The sequence below is a fragment of the Megascapheus bottae genome, chromosome X (assembly GCF_031878675.1).
Source record: "Megascapheus bottae isolate mThoBot1 chromosome X, mThoBot2.hap1, whole genome shotgun sequence".
In the NCBI taxonomy this organism is placed as follows: domain Eukaryota; kingdom Metazoa; phylum Chordata; class Mammalia; order Rodentia; family Geomyidae; genus Megascapheus; species Megascapheus bottae.
Window position 1 is genome coordinate 70583335 of NC_143547.1, and position 19315 is coordinate 70602649.

Genomic DNA, 19315 nt, shown 5'->3' on the forward strand with positions numbered 1-19315 from the left:
TGATTATGACAAATGAGGGAAACCATTGAGCCTCAGTTCCTTTGAGTCTGGCTTACTTCACTTAATATGATTTTTTCTAAGACTTTCCATTTCTTAACAAATGGGTCGATGTCGTTTTTTCTGACAGCAGCATAGAATTCCATTGTTCTAATATTTCTTATTCAAATTCAGAAGATAAAGCTATTTTATATACAATATACAATCTTATTTTTTTGGAAACGGTGGAGAACATTCCCATATTTACCACTTCTCATTTTTAAACTAGCAATAAAATAGAGATTGTAGAAAACTGGGAAATATAGAGACTATATATATATATTATATATATATATAAATTTATAGTTATATTCTGGAGAAATTTTTGTTCTCAAGTGAAAACCTAGTTTTGTGATGTTTCATGAATTTACATTTAGTTATTTATTTTCTAGTTTATAAAATGATAGTCAGTCAAGGTGTCTCACACTTGTAATCCTAACTACTCAGGAGGCTGAGATCTGAGGATCAAGGTTCAAAGTCAGCCCGTGCACAAAAGGATCTGAGACTCTTATTTCCAATTAACCTCTAGAAAATAAGAAGTGGGGCTTGGTTCAAAGGTAGGGTGATAGCCTTGAGCTAAAGACCTCAGGGACAGTACCCAGGCCCAGAGTTCAAGCCCCATGACCCACAAAAATAAATAAATAATAATAAAATGATAATTATTTGAACATATGAAATGAAAAACAATATTGGGTTATACTACTGAAATAATATAATTTAACAGGTAGGTACATAATGACAGTGGGAAGTTTTTAAAAGTAGTTGAAGTTTAAAGATGTAATATCACTTTGAAGGATTCTTTATAGCTTATCAAGTAGGGTAGCAAGATGAAGGCAATAGATTACAAAAGCCCTCTCATTGAGCCTTCACTTCTAATTGACATACATGAGAACTAAAACATTTATATGAACAAATAAAAGTCAATACTTTAAAGTGCTATATTATAGAAGGATTCATATTAGCTTGGAGTTTAATGTTAGATTGCACTCAATCTACCAGAAATTGTGATTAAAAGTATCTTGGAAAAACTCATCTTTCTTCAGTTATATGCCTCATTAGAATGACTTGGCAGGTTGGGCACCAATGGCTCACACCTGTAATCCTAGCTTACTCAAGAAGCTGAGATCCGAATATTGCTGTTTCAAGCCAATCTAGGCAGACAGACCCTGGAGAATCTTATCTCCAATTAGCCAGCAAAATGGCAGAAGTGAAACTGTGGCTCAAGTGGTAAAATGCTAGCCTTGGGTGAAAATCTTAAGGGATAGTGCCCAGGCCCTGAGTTCAAGGCTCAGTATTCACAGACACACACACACACACACACACACACACACACACACACACACACACACACACACACACGAGTTAGGCAATCTTCATTTATGCAACAGCAAATTACTTTGCTTTACAAAGAAAAGGCTTCTGACACAAAACAGCAACAGCAACATGATCTCTGTTGCTTCAAATGTGGTGAGACGAAAAGCAGAGTTACTAGTAATACAGAATCTCACGCCCTTTTCTACATTGACTGAATTTGCATTGTACTAACACTCCTATGTTACTTGGATATTTGTGAATGTTTGAGTATCAATATGTTAGATATATTGTGGTATAGAATCTTCCAAAAGCAAAAATGAGGTCATAAATGTTTTCATTTTTGACAGTGGCATATTTTATGTGCACACAGTTGAGAGTTGTCAGAAATAACAATGTAGTACCTAGACTGCTTTATCTCACCACTACAAATGAGAGCCGAGTATTCCTTACTGGTGAGTATTTTTGTTCATTGAAGCTGCAATATAGTGCCTTTTTACTAGAATCCCTTAGCATATACTCAAGCTTATGTTATAGTGTTTAACTGTATGGTAGCTTTATTTGCTAGCATTAAAACTATACATTATTTAAGCAAAGAATATTTGGCCTATGAAGTATATTGCTTCTAGATTACTCTTGATCCAAGGAAATGATTTTGTGGTTCACTGGAGAATTGCATTTATGTCTTTGGTTAACTTTGTTTGCTGCATGATGCAGAGTGTAGATAATCATATATTGTTTGATAAATTGAAAACAAATTAGGTTCAACACCACAATATGGATTCTGTGACAATTATTTTCTAATTGTGCTATTTTTTTAATGTGCTAAATTTTGGCCCCAAGAGCTCAAGAGTGTATTTGTATAACCAAATCTCACTACTTGTCTGATAGTAGGTAGTCCCCCTATATCTGTGAGCTATGATCCATAAACTCATCCAACCTCAGGTAAAAAATATTTGAAAAATATGTCTGTGCTATATACTAACTTTTGTATCATCATTAATTACCTAAGCAAAACAGTATTTTATTAAGTCTTATAATTATTCTAATGATCACTTAAAATATACAGAAGGATATGCATTGACTACCAGCAAAATATTATATTTTATGTGCAAAACATGAACATCTGCAAATTTTTTATCTACTAGAATCTTAAAACCAACCTTTCACCAGATGCCAGTGGCTCATGCCTATAATCCTAGCTACTCAGGAGTCTGAGATCTGAGAATTGGGGTTCAAAGCCAGCTCAGGCATGAAAGTCCATGAAACTCTTATCTCTAACTAACCACCAGAAACCAGAAATGGCACTGTGGCTCAAGTGGTAGAGGCCAGCTTTGGGCTTAAGAGCTCAGGGACAGAGCTAAGGCCCAGAGTTTAAGCCACATGACTGACAAAAACAAACAAACAAACAAACAAACACCTTTTTGTGTTGCCTTCAAAACCAATAAGATGGGGCCGGGCGTTTGGCCTAGTGGTAGAGTGCTTGCCTAGCATGCACGAAGATTTGGGTTCGGTTCCTCAGTACCACATACATAGAAAAAAGGTGCTGAGGCTCAAGTGGTAGAGCTCTAGCCTTGAGAAAGACCAAGGACAGTGCTCAGGCCCTGAGCTCAAGCCCAGGACTGGCCAAAAAAAAAACAACCCTTGTATAACATATACATTAAAAACACAAAAAATAAGACAAAACCCAAGTTGAGAAAATAAGGAATATAATGAAGGTTTTATCCCAGTACTACCATGGTGACAATTGAGAAATCTCTCAAAAAAAGAATTATCTTTATCAACATTAAAATATCTAACATAAATATACTCTTTTTAAATGTGCATCCAAATTGCAAACTTAGCCAGTTGCCAGTGACTCCTCAAGAAATTGAGATGGGAGGATTCTGGTTCTAAGCTAGCCCAGGCAGTAATGTCTGAAAATTTTGTCTCCAACTAAACACCAAAAAGCAAGAAGTAGAGCTGTGGCTCAAGTGATAGAGCACTAGCCTAGAGCAATAAAGCTCAGTGACAGCACCCAGCCCTGAGTTCAAGTCCCATGACTGGCATAAAAGAAAAAAATATCAAATTTAAATAGTGAGTTCATGGATTCAGTATAGTTCTTACATGATACTATGGTCTCGAGTATTCTAAAAATCAGGTTATTTCCAGAGGCTGCCAATCATCTGGATAGTTAGGAAAAGGATTGTTTTAGTTTTCCTCTGTCATTTTAGCATCTTGTAGATGCAGGGTAGATCATTTAAATTCTAATATGTCTGACTATCTTAGGATTTGTTTGCCATCTTTGGAAAATTAAGTACTTATACCAAATGTCTATGCATTTTGTTACAGTGATCTTTTTCTTCATTTGTGCTTGTAGGTCAGAAAGGCCAGCCATATGGCCATGAAGCTAAGGTTAAAAAGTTCATTCGATGGGTTAAAACAAAGACTGAATCTGATAAACTGAAGAATGCTGTTATTGGTGGATACTACCCCTATCCACCAGTGCCATCAACGTTTTCCAAGTATAGTCGTTCTTCTAAAGGTATTGGTGGACTTGCCAATCTCACACGATGCATTTATATATTATACATATAATAAAATGCTGACTTAGCTTGCTTGATCCTTTTCGTCTACAGGATTGAGCCCATTACAACACAAACTATATGATAGTTTTGTCTAAGGTAGACCAAGCTAAAACATATTGTGCCTTCTAAAGGTTAATATTTTGATTTTTTTTTTAGAAAGGGAGAAAGAGACAATGTAGAAACAGCTAGCTTTGGGTAATACATTGATTTTTTTATTGCATCCCAAGCAGATTTGACCATGGTAAATCTCAAGTCCAAGATTACATAGCATAAAGATTGTAGTCTAAGAGACTTGAGATATTAACAACTGTTTTACTCTTGTGAGGCTTTGTACACATGTATATATATATACATATTTAATATATAACATAATTCAGTGCTAACTTTAATTTACAAAATGGACACTGCTCCAGTACTACAAAAAAATGAACTTGGGCATGATAACTAAGGCATGTATTCCTAGATACTCAAGAGGCTGACATTAGGAGGACTGTTGTTTAAGACTAGCCCTGGTTGAGGGACAGAGAAGAGGAAAGACAGGCATTTCTTTAGGTCTCAGCTCAACCACTGGAAAAAAAAGTTCCCCAAACCTCATCTCAACAGGAAAAAAGAAAGGTAGTTTCTGGGGGTACATTCCTCATATGGCAACTATACCAGGAGAATGAATAGGAGGTTCATAATCTAGGTTGGCAAGAGGAAAAGACAGATCCTATCTCAAAAATAGCCAGAGCAAAACAGACTGGAACTATTACTCAAGTGGTACAGCATAGTCCTAAGTCCAAATCCTAATATTACCCCAAAAAATATATCAAAATAAACAAGATGCTGAATTTAGAACTGAAGTATTGATAAGAAGCATAAAATTAATTTACTTTTTTGGTGTTTTTTTGCCAGTCCTGGGCTTGAGCTCAGAGCCTGAGCACTGTCCTTGGACTTTCTCAAGGCTAGAGATCTACCACTTGTGCCTCAGCACCATTTCTGGCTTTTTTCTATGTATGTGGTACTGAGGAATCAAACCCAGGTCTTCGTGCATGCTAGGCAAGCACTCTACCACTAGGCCAAACTCTGGGCAAATTAATTTAGTTTTAAGTAGAGTTAGTATATGAAATTGTTGCTTGGTTTGTGGAAAAATAAACATACATTGAAATGCTGACAGTACCTAAAGATTGGCATCCTTTTCTATGATCTAATGTTAGCACTATGTTGTATTATGGATGAAAGAATTAAAATGTTTTCTTCTGTACAGTGACTAGGAACATTTTATTGTTTGAAATATGACATTTGAATTATAATTAGTACGAAAATTCCTGCTACAAATGAAGATTTCAAACCGGAAGCCTAGATCACAATTTAAGTGATGACTACTTTGCCCACTGAGACAACTTATACAAGAGGATCTCAAATACAATGCAAATATAGCAAGTTTGTGATTCTGTACAAAAGGACTTTGCAAATCTAATTATTTTTTCCTTTTTAGTTCTTTAAAAACTTACAGCTTCTTGGAAATTATTCTTTTGCAGTTGACTCACTCTTGACGGCTATAAGTGAAGTGAAGAAGGTGGTAGAAGACTTGCAATACAGGGAGCAAAAGCGCATTGCCATTCAAGGGATAATTACTGCTATAAAGTATATTCCCCATAGATATGCGAGTAAAAACACCTCAGCACTGGTAACACCTCTGGTATGGTGCCAAAAATCTAGAATACATCTCTGGAAATTTGTTATCATAATTATTATTGCTACCTTGTAGTATGTATTAGCTCTCACAGATGTCAACCTAAGAGAAAACTTATGTTTCTTTTCCTTCCTCTGTAAGTTATTTTGAGGCAGAGAGAAACATTAGTCACAATCTCTGACATTTCCCAAGACCCTTAAACCTTGTCCTAGTTTTCTGCATAATTTTGAGCCTATCATGAATATATTAAACTTCCAGGTGTTATATATGACTCAGTCATTTTCTTAACTTTTATCTAGGCCAGAATAACAGAAAAGCTTCTGCAGAGATTTTCCCTGTAAATCTGGTATATATAGGTTCTATAAGAGATATCACTAATGCATGTAGCATAAATGGTCTAGTAAAAGACCACTTCTGAAACCTGGGCAAAATGAAGACAAGTGAATTTTCCTCTTGATTCATCTCTTTAAAAGCCATCTAGGATTATTATTATTTATATGTAAATTATACACTTAATGAAACTTTAGTTACTTCCTCTTTAAAATATTAAATAGCAAATAGATGGCATGATCATCTTTATAAAAACAATGTCAAGGCTGGGCACAGTGATTCATGCATATAATACCATCCTCTGAGGAAGGGAAGATAGGGTTGATAACAGTTCAAGACCAATCCAGGCAAAAAGTTCATGAGAACCTCCCCACCCCCCCGCCTAATCACTCACACAAAAAGGCTGAGCTTGGTAGGATATACTTGTCATCCCAGCAATACAGGAAGCTTAGTAGGAAGCTCATAGTCCAAGCCATGGGCAAAATTTCAGAAACCTTACCCCACAAAAGTCCTGAGTTCAAATACCATAATGAGCCTTCCTGCATTAAAGAATTGCCAAAGAAAATTATCAAAAGTCATAATTGCAAAGGTTTGAAAAATTCATAAAATTATTTTCAAATGAATAAAAACTATAATTATAGAGTCTAGTAAAATGGAAATACATTTTTGTAAATTGTTTTAAAAGTTCACTCTGAATTGTTGGTTTTAGAATACTAGCCAGCCCTCAGCATCTCAACCCATTCCAGAACAAAGTCCTAGTGAGGAAATAAATGGTAAACAGCATGAAGGGGATAGGCCAGCAAGTTCTCAGGATTTTCAAACTACAGCTGCAAGTTTGAGTCCTAGCAAGAAGAAAAGAATTCTTCAAGCTCCATGTGGCAAACTGTAAGTCACTTGCTTTAAGTACATAGATGCAAAACATGAATGCCTTTCATGCTTTCCTTCCAGCGTCTGTTAGTTTGCTTTCTTAATTTGTATCAAATTGTGTGTCTCTCTCTACATTTTCCCCTTTTATAACAGTCAAATTGGATTCCAGACCCATCATATACCTGTATGAGCTCATTATCCCTTAACCAATGACGTCTTCAGTGATCTATTTCCAAATAATGTCACATTGTGAGCTACTCGAGGATAGGACTTCATCATATGAATTGAGGTGGAGGCATAATTTAATCCTTAACAGTCTGCCTCCTAGCTCCCCCCAAATCCATTCACTCCACCACGACAGCCTTCAAAGTTTTGACCCATACCAGTGTGAACTCTGCTCCAGAATTTTATCTAAATAGTATCTGAATCACAAATGAACTAGACTCCAAGTGACTCATCCTGGGAGGAAAAAGAATCATGAGCCACAAGCAACTCCAAAATATAGCAGAAAAAGCAAAATCATTCAATTTTTAACCTTTGGAACTATCTTCTCCAGCCCAATGTTATATGTGTGTATTCCAGGCCCACCACAGCTATACTCTTAACCAAAAGGATGACCTCATTCTCTGTAACTGGAATGGCATTGCTACCACTGTCAGGGTTATTCTTCCTGTTGCTTAAAGAATAACACATATTTGCAGTTAGAGAGCTCTGGTAGCTCCTTTCCTGCCTATAGAAGCTCAGAAGTTTGACAACCTTCCTTCATTTCATCCTGTCTTATGTGTACCCCCTGTGGTCCAGACTGGCAGCCACTGTGCTTTGATGATTAGATGGCTCTGTGATCAAAGCCATATCTCAGCTAATGATTCTCTATCCACCCCTTTGGGAATCTGTTCAGAGCAAGCTTTCTCATGTTTTGTAATATTGATAGACCAACATTTTTCTAAATTTTCACATTCCTTTTTGCCTAACAAGTCTCACTTCAACTGATCTCTTTGTACACTGTAGTATAAGCATCACAGAGAAACAAGCCATGCCTTCAACATGTGACTTAGAAATTTCCTCAGCTAAATATCCAGGTGTATCACTTCCAGGTCCAACTTGTCATCCATAGTACAATGTGATTAAGTGCTCTGTCACCATATAAGAAGGATTACCTTTCTAATAATAAACTCCTCATTTGAACCCTGAACTCTGAACCATCACCAGAAGCTCCTTTCTCAGTCCTCTGTTTCTAGCTGCATTCTGTACATAACAGGTACTATCTGCGATGATGGATGCTTCTAAGGAAGCTTTCATTGCAATTCTCTTTATTTTGAATCCTTAACCATGTTCTCCTTTAAACGTTATATTACTACTAACAGTATCATCAATTCAATCTAGGCCTTTTCTAGTCTTTCCTTCAGAATTCTTTCATCTTTGCCTCAATAGCTAATTTCACAGCCTCGTCCACATTTCTAGGTATTTCTTACCACAGAAACTCACTTCCCAGTAAGAAAATATATACTAGCGCTGCTATAACAGAGCGCAGAAAACTGGGTGTCTTCACAGAAATATTTACTTTTTAGTTATTTAAATTTCTTTTACTTTACATTCTGTTTATAGAAATTCATGTTTTATCATCTATAAAGCATTAGCTATAAAATGTATTAATTTGCCAGAATTTTATTATTAAATTGTACTTTATCCTTTATGATACTGATACTTTCATTCATTAATTACTATCAGAATTAAGAAACCCATTAAAAAAGAATCCCATTATAAGAGTAAAATATGTTGATAGAATATGATCAAGATAGTGTGGCATTCTGTAATATGGCATTTCTTTCTCACCTTATGCCTTTAAGTTTGGAAATGGAGCAGCAGGGGAAAATATGTTACAGCACTATTGCCAAAAGCTCATCATCAGAAGACTTCCTTATGAAAGCGCAATTCTTCTTAGCTTCAAAATAAATTATATATTTTCATTTCTGTTTCAGTTCAATAAGCAGTTCCTAAACAGTTACTGTTTGTATATCCCAGAAGAAATATTTTTGTAAAAAGAGCAGTTTTTCAGAAGATACACAGGAAGCTTCATGAGGCAGGCTCTGATAGAAGTTTATTCTTGGAGCTAGGTGCAGTGACTCACACCTATAATCCTAGCTACTCAGGAGGCTGAGAACCGAGGATCACGGTTCAAAGCCATCCCGTGCACTAAAATCTCTTATCTCCAATTAACCACCAGAAAACTTGAAGTGGCACTGTGGCTCAAGAAGTAGGGCAGAAGCCTTGAGTTGAACAACTCAAGGACAATGCCTAAGCCCAGAGTTCAAGGTCCACAACCAGCAAAAAAAGTGTATTTTTGGCCTTGATTACAGAGCATAGGAAGCTTCCTAGTGAGCTAATTTTGGAAGAATGAATAGGAATTAACCAGGCAAAGAAAAGGGAGTTCAGGATTTTGCCAGGCAGAAAGAAAAGTCTAAACTGGTATGGAATAAACAGAAACACTATGAAATACGGTTGTGGAAACGGGACTTGTTCTCCAGACTTGTTGAACAATTTAAGCATGTTAATTAGGCCATTGCAATAGTTTTCAAATTCACATTATAGAGAATGAAAATATATTTATCTTGATTTGATATTTATACTTGGTATATATTTGGTATTTATACTCCTTAAGAGAAAATGTAAAACGGTTGCAGTGTTAGAATTATATTATTAATGGGCATTCTTCCTAATAGTTAGGTGTACTTTAAAGCATTATTTTAAGAAGGAATCTATATCTTTTCATAAATGTGTTGACTTAAATTCAGACTAAAATCAAGTATGACTGTTTTCCATTTGTGCCTTTAAAATAATAATGATTGCTTGGGGATGAGAGCATGGCCCAGTAGTAGAGTGCTTGCCTGGAGAAAGCCCAAGGATAGTGCCTGTCCCCAGGACTGGCAAAAAAAAGAAAGAAAAAATAATTATTGCTTATCTTATTTTTATCCTTTGTAGAATTGCTGTCCCTCAGCGAGAAGCTTCTTCACAAACAAATGGAAATAAAGTGGACACATCGGGCATGGTCCAATGTATGTTGTTGCTTATTATCTGTGAAACTTTTATAGAACACTATTTTATGCAAATTATGATTTGATTTGATTCTGCATTGTTGTGTCATACCTGCTACTAGTAACACGTAAGTGCTTTATACTAGTTGAGGTCATTGTTAAAAGTATTCTTTGATGTCATTACAATGGAAAAGGTAACTTACTAGGAATTACTAGAAGCTGAGAATGAAAGTGGGAGATGAAGAGAGTGATTTATCAAGTACAAGGGGACAGTCTATAGGAGAAATAAGATTTTATAGCACAATAATGCAAAAGGGTCATCCTTTATATTTCATATAGTTCATAATCTATAGTAGAGAAGACTTTGAATAGTCTCAACACAAGTAATAAATAGTTACATTGCTGGGTGTACCATTTACCCTGATCTGATCATTACACATTATATATTGAACCATCACAATATGTCCCATAAATGTATGAAACTATGGTAATATAACCAGGCACTGATTGAGCCCAGGGGGAGGAACTTCTGCTAGCACGGGGGCGGATGTCGGCTAAGCTGCCTCTGGGAAAACCTTTGCCCTTTTGAATGATGGCTCTGCCAGCACCACTTCTCAGGCTCCAGTTTTGGTTTGGCCTAGTCTTTGCCAGCAGTCAAGATGGCGCTGCTCTTGTCTGGTGGAGGAGGGGAATCCTTCCGAATGCCTTTCCCGCAAGCAGAAGTGAAAATTTCCACCTCACAAATTGCTGGATTCTCCAGTTCTGTGAAGCTGGCAGGTCTGTGCCACAGCCGGGTGACGGCGCTGGGCTTGCGCAGGCTCTGTGTGGCTCTGTCTTTAGCCAGCAGGTCTGAGCTGCTCAGGTGCCGGAGGGAGGCTGGCACCGCTCCACGCTGTCTTCTTGCTATGGTTTTCTGCCTTTCTCCTCTCTGACTGAGATCTCTGTGGTGCTAAAGCTTACTTAGGGTATGAAATTTCCCCTGGTATCTTGGCGAGAGCTCATACTATCCTACCACTTGGGTAAGATCCTCAGTTCTGGATTTGGGGGTTGTTCATTGGAGGATTCCTGACAAGGCTAGCTTTGAATCACAGTGTCAGATCTCAACTGTTGAGTATAGGTATGAGCCAACAGTATCTATTTTTCTGAAAAGTCCTATTATGCATTTATTCATTCATTTGGAATGTTTTTATTTAAGTAGTTGTACAAAGGAGTTGCCATTCAATAAAGCAATATTTTTAAGTTGTCATTTTCTTTTTCTTTTGTTTTTTTTTGTGGATCATGGGGCTTGAACTTGTCCTGGGCCTGTCCCTGAGCCCTTCAGCTCTAGGATACCACCCTACCCTTGAGCCAAGCCCCACTTCCTATTTTCTAGAGGTTAATTGGAGATAGGAGTCTGGAGTCATTTTGTGCCCTGACTGACTTTGAAACTTGATCCTCAGATCTCAGCCTCCTGAATAGAGTAGCTAGGATTACAGGTGCGAGCCACTGGGCCTGGCTTTATAAGTTGTCTTTTTCTTGATTTAGCATACACATGATCATTCTAACCCCTTGCCCTAGGATTTTAGAAAAGTTACTTTTTACAGTTTCTACTGATCTTTCAATATTATTTTTGCAGGAACAGAAACTTTGAGATAACTGTGCTATTTCACTAGGTTCATAAGATTTTGTTGCTTCTTGATAATTGTCATCGGCTACTGATGATAAATATTTAGTCCATTAATTCATAATAGGTTGTAAAATGACCATGTCTGGTTCTGTCATTCCTTCTTTCTTTATTAGCTGAAAACAATCTTCTCTAAGGATAAACTTCCCCTCATTCGTTGTTTGATCATCTAGACATATAAGGTTAATCAGTAAAAAAGCAATGAATGTTTTATATTTCTCTTTGCCAGCTTTCAGAATAATGAATTGGATTCCCCAGCATCCTCCATAGGTGATCTGTTGGTGTTTTTATTTTGTTGGTTTCAATATTATTAACTCATAAATTTAAACATACTTAATGTCTTTTATTTAATGCAATTGTCACCCTTATTGCTGCTCACAAGTTCCATCTTCGGTGAGTAGGAAACATTTCATATTTACTTATACTTTTGATACGACCCTGATAATGTATGCTAGAATTTTTTGCTGTGTGGTTTGACAACATATTTTCAAACACATATCAAGCATTTCTTGCTCCAGACATGGAGTGAGTCATTTTCCTACAGAGCTCTGATAATTAGAGCATTCAAAACAAACAATTGAAGCAATGTAAGTGCTCATTTATTCTTGCTTCAGTCTTATCTCTAAGCTTTTGCGGTGTACAGAACAAGAAAATATGCTTTTTTCATGGATTACTAGTTGGTTGATCCCAAAGACAAATTTTGTCATGATTGTCGCATTTATATTTCCAATGCAAATTCACAACTAAACAATTTTCACTTAGAATAAGACAAAAGAGGATTTATTTTTCTGTCTAAAAATCCTAGCTCTGAAAAACCCTAGGGATGTTAGAGTATTACATATGAACTAATTTGCATTAACCCACTGTATTAGTCATTTTTGTCATTGCAATGGAATAAAAAAGAGGAAGAATTTTTTTAAATCACAGATTCAGAGATGTAAGCCTATGGCTAGCTGGCTCTATAGAATTTAGCCATGAGGTAAGGCACAACATCATGGTGGAACAGGCGTGATAGAATTGCTCATATCATAGTAGCCATGAAGCAGAAACAGTAAGAGAATCAGAGACCCAAGCATTCCCCCACAGTGACTTTCTTCTTCCAATGAGACTCCATCCTTTTTGTTACTACCTTCCGATAACACAATCAGTTATAAACTGGCCAGCTAATTAATCCATTTAGGTGAGAGCCCTCACAACCAACTACATCTCAATGATTGAATTTAACAGCTGGTTTTTATATTTAGAGTGAAGATATACTTCACATGTAAACCATAATACCTACCACATATAAAATAGGTGTAGAATAATCATTTTCAGGATTTTTTTCCTTCAAGAATAGCTCCATTAGACCTATGAAATCAAATCATTGTAATTTAAAGTTATTTGTAATGATCATTTATGGTTCACTATCAAGTTAATATTTTAGCTTCTTTTATTTTAAAACATACATATTGCTTTCTTTAAATGTTTGATTTTGTTTACAATTCAGCTTTTATTTATCTCTGTTATTAGCATATAGTAAATTAAATATAGCAATAACTTTGATCTCAGGACATTTCCTTGCATGCGTGTGTCCTTGGATTTCATTCACTTTTTTGCTAGTCCTGGAGTTGAACTCAGGACCTGGGTGCTGTCCCTAAGCTTTTATGTTCAAAGCTAATGCTCTACCACTTGAGCCACAGCTCCACATCCAGCTTTTTTGGGAGTTTATTGAATATGAGTCTCACAGGTTTTCCTGCCCGGGCTGGCTTCCTAACATGTTCCTCAGATCTCAGCCTCCTGAGTAGCTAGGATTATAAGCATGAACCAGTGGTGCTCAGCTTACCTTTCATATTATTTATACAGTTCCAAGTCAAATATACCAAAGTTTGAAGAACTTTGGCTCCTAATTTTTTCTTTACATTTACATTTAGTGGATTTAGCTTAGAATAGTTTGTAAGATTATTTCCCTCACCCCTCCTCTTGCTAAAAGAATTTCCATAGATCTCATTGATCTCTTTTGATACACCTATATAAAGTACTTCCATCATGTTCACCTTCATTCACTCACCCCCTCTTACCCTACAAGATATCTTGTTTTACTTTTCTACTATTCAATTTTTCATTTTTGCTATATGTTCATTATGCCAAGGCATTTCACTGTGGTATTTTATACATACATATATTATAATTTATTCAGATTGACCTCCTCTATTTCACTCTCTTTCTTCGTTCCCCCAAACTGAGATTTCATCACATGCAAGTCAGAATTGTAGTCATCAAGAAAACAACAATAAATTCTGGGGAAGATTTGGGGGACATGGAGCCCTTATACACTGTTGTTGGGAATGTAAACTAGTGAAAACAATGGAAATTAGTATGGAGATTGAGATTGCTCAAAAATAATATCAGTAGGTCACCTTATAACTCTACCAGTCTACTCATATGTGTGTGTGTGTGTGTGTGTGTGTGTGTGTGTGTGTGTGAGAGAGAGAGAGAGAGAGAGAGAGAGAGAGAGAGAGAGAGAGAGAGAGAGAGAGAGAGAGAGAGAGAGGCCTGCATATCCATGTTAATGAAGCCTTGCTTACAAAAGGCAAGCTGTGGAATAAGCCTAGGTTTCTTGCAACCAAGGAATAGAGAAAGTATGACACATAGAGGCCATGAAATGCTACTCAGCCTTAAAAAATAAAATCACGTCATTTTTGAGGAAGGTGAATGGAACTTGAACTCAGCATGTTAAGTAAGATAAGCTGAACTCACAAAGACAAATATCGTGTGTTTTTAATTTGCAGTATCTAGAATACACACACACACACACACACACACACACACAAACACACACACACACACAATATTGAAACGGTTGGCCTAATTGGAGGATAAGGGGAAAAGAACTGGGGGAAAGAGATGGAGGATGACATAAGAAACTTATTGAAAGTTCACTCTTGCCTCCTGCGTTATTTCATTCATAATTTTTCACTTTAATTCATTCCATGGTTTATCTTTCCATTGTTCATTTTTATAGTATAAATAAATATTTATATTTATACTTTCCATTTCTTGGATAAATGTGTTACAGCTATCATGTTGGCAACACGTAATTTGTTTAAAAATTCATTATATATCTTGCAATCCAGGAATTCTAGCTACATATTGGTCACACAAGGAAATATGTTCTAAAATGTTTCTTAAAATATTATAATAGGGAAAATTAAAAACAAAAACTAACATAGAATATATAAATAAACTATAGCATATTTGGTGATTCACACCTATAGTTCTAACTACTCAAGAAGCTGAGATCTGAGGATCAAAATTCAAAGCCAGCCCAAGCAAGAAAGTCCCTAAGATTTTATCTCCAATAAACTACCAAAAGGCTTGGAGTGGAGCTTTGGCTCAAGTGGTAGAACACAATCCTTGAGCAAAAGAAGCTCAGGATAACAGCCAGGCCCTGAGTTCAAGCCCCAGAACCAGGAAAAAATAGATATATGTATGTATATATATATATCATATTCATATACTAGTATGCTATAGTACCATGATAGTATGTTTGTCAACCTGATTATAACATAGTCTCAATATATTTCACAATAGTCTTATATTTTTCTATGCAAATGCAAATGTCATTTATTTTGCCAACATTTTAGCAAACTTCTGGTTTATACTAGGTATTTTGAAGTTTGAAGTCTTATCTTCATCTAGTGACTCAGATAAGTTGATAAGATATACATTTAAAAAGTTAATAAACAAAACCATTACAATTGAGAACACAAGACATTACAAAGTTATGGGTACCCTTTGACTTTCACAATCCTTTAAAAAGTCTATTATATGCTTCCCCAAGAATAGATGTTATCACTCAATGAATTAAATTTTCTGTGCTTTTCAGGCATTGTAGATCTTGCAGCACCTGGGATCAGTGAAGGCAAAGGGGAAAGCAGTGAGCAAAGTACTAGCTCCTCCCCTTGCTGCATGTCTCTGTATACCCTTACCTACCTTAAAATATTTCTGTGTGAAGAAATAATCACTGTGACTACGAATAGACCTTCGTACTGCTCTTTCTTACATCACATTCAAAATGTAGCCAGCTACTTAAATCGTTTCTCATTAAAACATAAAGTCAGTAGAAATAAGGATATCATGGTGAAGTGAAATAAGTAATCATTGCAGTTATAAAATACAAAATTAGAATTTTGCTATGCTTCACCTTACAAACACCCATTTCATTTAGTGGTATTCAAGCTAAAACAATACTTGTAGTTTATAATTTTCCATTTTATTTTGACCAAAGCATGAACTCGAAATACATTTTGTCACTTTCCTAATATCCTTTGGAAATGTTGCTGTTCACTACCAGTAACTGAGTATGTCTCAGGTATTGATTTTATACTTATTTCATTTGTACTTATTAATTATGAAAGTGTATGATTATTTACTTGAAGTAATTATAACCCCAAATAACTAAACTAAGATTAAAGCATGATTTTAGAGGAATTCTTATAAAAGTATTTATAACTAGATAATCCTTAATATTAACAACAAATAAAAATATATAAAGAGAAAAAATTTAACTATTCCTAGTAGAGTCTATCATCTTATATTTTTCTATAATGTAGATATAAGCATTGAATTTGTTTTAAATTGGATTTCCTGTATACCTATGATAAGGTGATTTATGGATAGATAATAATCAAGAATTAAGGAGGGGGCTAGGTGTATAGTACAAACCTGTAATTGTAACTACTCAGGAGAGAGATTAGATGATCTTTGAAGCTACCTTGAGCAAAAGATAATGAGACACTATCTCACAAACAGGAGAGGCATGATAGTATACACCTATAATGGCAGCTAATTAGGACATAGATGTAGAAGGATCATAGTCTAAGGTCAGTGTGAGGACTCACTTAAAAACCCCAGAAGCAAAAGTACTAGGGGCATGATTCAGGTGGTAGGGTGCTTGCTAGCAAATACAAGGCCCTAAATTCAATCCCTAACACTACCAAAAACAAAAAGTAAAAGAATTGAAGAGGTCTTTCATCTCAATTTATTTCCCTCTGTTTTCCATGTGTTATTTATATGAAAAGAATGTCCTGGGGCTGGGAGTTTGGCCTAGTGGTAGAGTGCTTGCCTAGCATGCATGAAGACCAGGGTTCAATTCAGTGGCCCATACATAGAAAAAAGCTGGAAGTGATGCTGAGGCTCAAGCAGTAGAGCTCTAGCCTTGAGAAAGTCCAAGGACAGTGCTCAGGCCCTGAGCTCAAGCCCAGGACTGGCCAAAAAAAAAAGAATGTCCTATCACAATAGCTGATCCTTTTGGAGGAAAGAACTATCCATGAAAAAGAACCTGTTTATTCATGCTACTTTTTATAGAGATTAACGTAATTTTATGTTCAAATTTCACCAATAATGAGTGATCCCTAGAATGTACCATTCTGCTGAATTTAAATTTGCCTTGACTTTATCACCAAGTGCAAAACATAGAAAAAACATACAGAAGACATTATAAATCTCCATAATTCCAACAGAGGAAACAATAACAGTAATTGACAGTAAAAAAAAATTAGGAAAGTGAGTTTTGTTTTCTTTAGGATAGATGGAAATTTTTGATTGTTTGACCTGTAAAGTTCTCTTAACTAGGCCTCATCAATATGTACTTGTATTGAACAGTGACTGGATTTATCCATCCATTGTGCCTGTCTCATTGTGTTTTTCCCAGGCCAAAAAAGTTCCACTGCTGATAATATAAGGAATATCAGATTCATCAAGGATAGGTGGGAGAGTCAGCTGTTGAAAGAGAAAAGGCCTAGCTTGAAAGACCACATGAAGTACAGCCATGTTCATCCAGAAAGTATTCCACGGAAATTCATTTTAGAACACAAGAACTTTCTCACTCAACAGTATAATTCTCAGCCTTCCAAGTACATACCACCAGAAGGAAGGCCACCAAAACTTCAGGAATTTAAGAGTGCCCGGAGCCTTGGACATTTTGAAGTAACCATCCTAAGTAAGCTGTTCTTCTCTATGAATTCTATTAATTTAAGCTACTTTAAATGTAGATACTGTTTTGCTTTCAGAATTAAGACACACACACACGTACAAGGGGAACTTTTGTTGACCTCAAATTAAAAGGAATAGAACACTTATTCTGGAATAAATGAAGCTCTGATGAAGGGTTTTTCAACATTGATGAGTCCTTGGAAACTATTTGACAAAAGACATTAAAAACGAAAAAGGGCTTTTGGTCCATATCCCTGGTTCTTTCCCAGTCCATCCAAACCACTGAAGGATAACAGGGTAACTTAAAGAGAAAAGTGGGGCCCTATAGTATGTTTATTTGAAATAAGAAGGGGAAAGGAGGAAACAAGATGATTGGGAGGGGGAGTAGGGGAAGGAAATGGGGACAAAAACATGAGAAGGGATATCAATGTGTGAGAAGTAGTGCACCTTACTACCTGGCAAATGTAACTCTAACTCCTCTATACATTACCCCAACAATAAACAATTTAAAAATTAATAAAAAGAAAAGTGGGGCCCAATCAAGAGAAGCTCCTATGAAATGCATCTGTCTTGATCCCCCCTAAATAAAATTGTCAGGTAGACCAGGATAAACAGATGGAGTTATTAAAAAAAAACAACAACAACCTTGTTTTCTAAGGAAGAATAGGCTATTTTTCTCAGGTTGCCCAAAACTAAGAAGTAAGGATATACTAGAATACAGTAGGAATATGTGGAGATGTAATAATGAAAGATAACCTAGTATAACTAACATAAGCTCATTAAAAAAAACTAGAGGTGGCTTTAGTAATCACAGAAATTTAAAGAAATAAGAAAATCTTTTAAAATGAGGCACCAGTGCCTAACTCCTGTAAACTTGGCAACTCAGGAGTCTTAAGACCTGAGGATGACATTTCAGAGCAAGCATGTGTAAGAAAGTCTGTGAAGTTTTTATCTCCAGTTAACCATCAAAAGACCAGAAACGGAACTGTGGCTCAATTTGTAGTGCTAGCCTTGACTTATTTTTGTTTCTGAGAAGTGAAACATACACACAGAATAATTCTAAACTAAAATACTAGCCAAAGTAATCCCATGTTCAAGGCAAGCTTTTTATTTGTTTCATAGGATGATTTTAGCACCAGATCTAGTCATCTTAAAAAATGAAGCAATGAAGAAAACCTCTAAACACATTAATTTAATTCCTGTAAAAAGTACACTTCATGGATTTTTCCCACTGATGGTGCTGTATAATACTGCCTTGGACTTTAAAATCAAATTTTCCTTTGTCCCTTTTATTCTATCTTTCACATTCTTCCCTATTTCATCATGCACAAAAATATGTATACACATGTAGGTGAGATTGTGTAAAGTCTCTCAGAAGTATGAATTTCCAGTGATTAGTAGAGACCTAAGTTTCAAGTATTTCTCACTGGCCTGCATAATTTATCAAACTCTGTATTATATTGAGAAAACAAAAATTATAACAAGGTTCCCCATACATCACAAACATAATGAGGCAAATGAAGAATTCAAGTAAAACCACAGAAATTATATGCTTTTCTTCATTTTAGCATTTTACTGGCCCATGGTAACAGATTAGATGGTCGTCTTACATGTAATTATATACATTTATGACTTTGGCTATAAATCAGCAAGAATTAAATGAATATACAAACATCATTTTATTCACCACATGTAATTAATCATTGTTAGAAATATATTCTGCCTATTCTCAAAAGTAGTTTACAGACTTAAAAAAATGAAAAAGAAGCCATTTCTGATTAAAATCAGAACATTTTGAAGGAAACACAAATATAGGTCCTTATAAATAAGCAAATTGCTACTTTTTTTTTCCTGAGCT

General features: G+C 35.7%; 1 protein-coding gene across 1 annotated transcript in view; it reads left to right on the forward strand.

The window, feature by feature from the left end:
• Positions 1-19315, forward strand: part of Radx (RPA1 related single stranded DNA binding protein, X-linked) — a 47755-nt gene that overhangs the window by 15554 nt on the left and 12886 nt on the right. Inside the window, exons 7-12 of the mRNA XM_090325665.1 lie at positions 1698-1802; positions 3707-3871; positions 5435-5595; positions 6629-6804; positions 9766-9839; positions 17177-17464. Coding sequence (XP_090181791.1) covers positions 1698-1802; positions 3707-3871; positions 5435-5595; positions 6629-6804; positions 9766-9839; positions 17177-17464 — 969 coding nt within the window. The remainder of the gene's footprint in view (positions 1-1697; positions 1803-3706; positions 3872-5434; positions 5596-6628; positions 6805-9765; positions 9840-17176; positions 17465-19315) is intronic.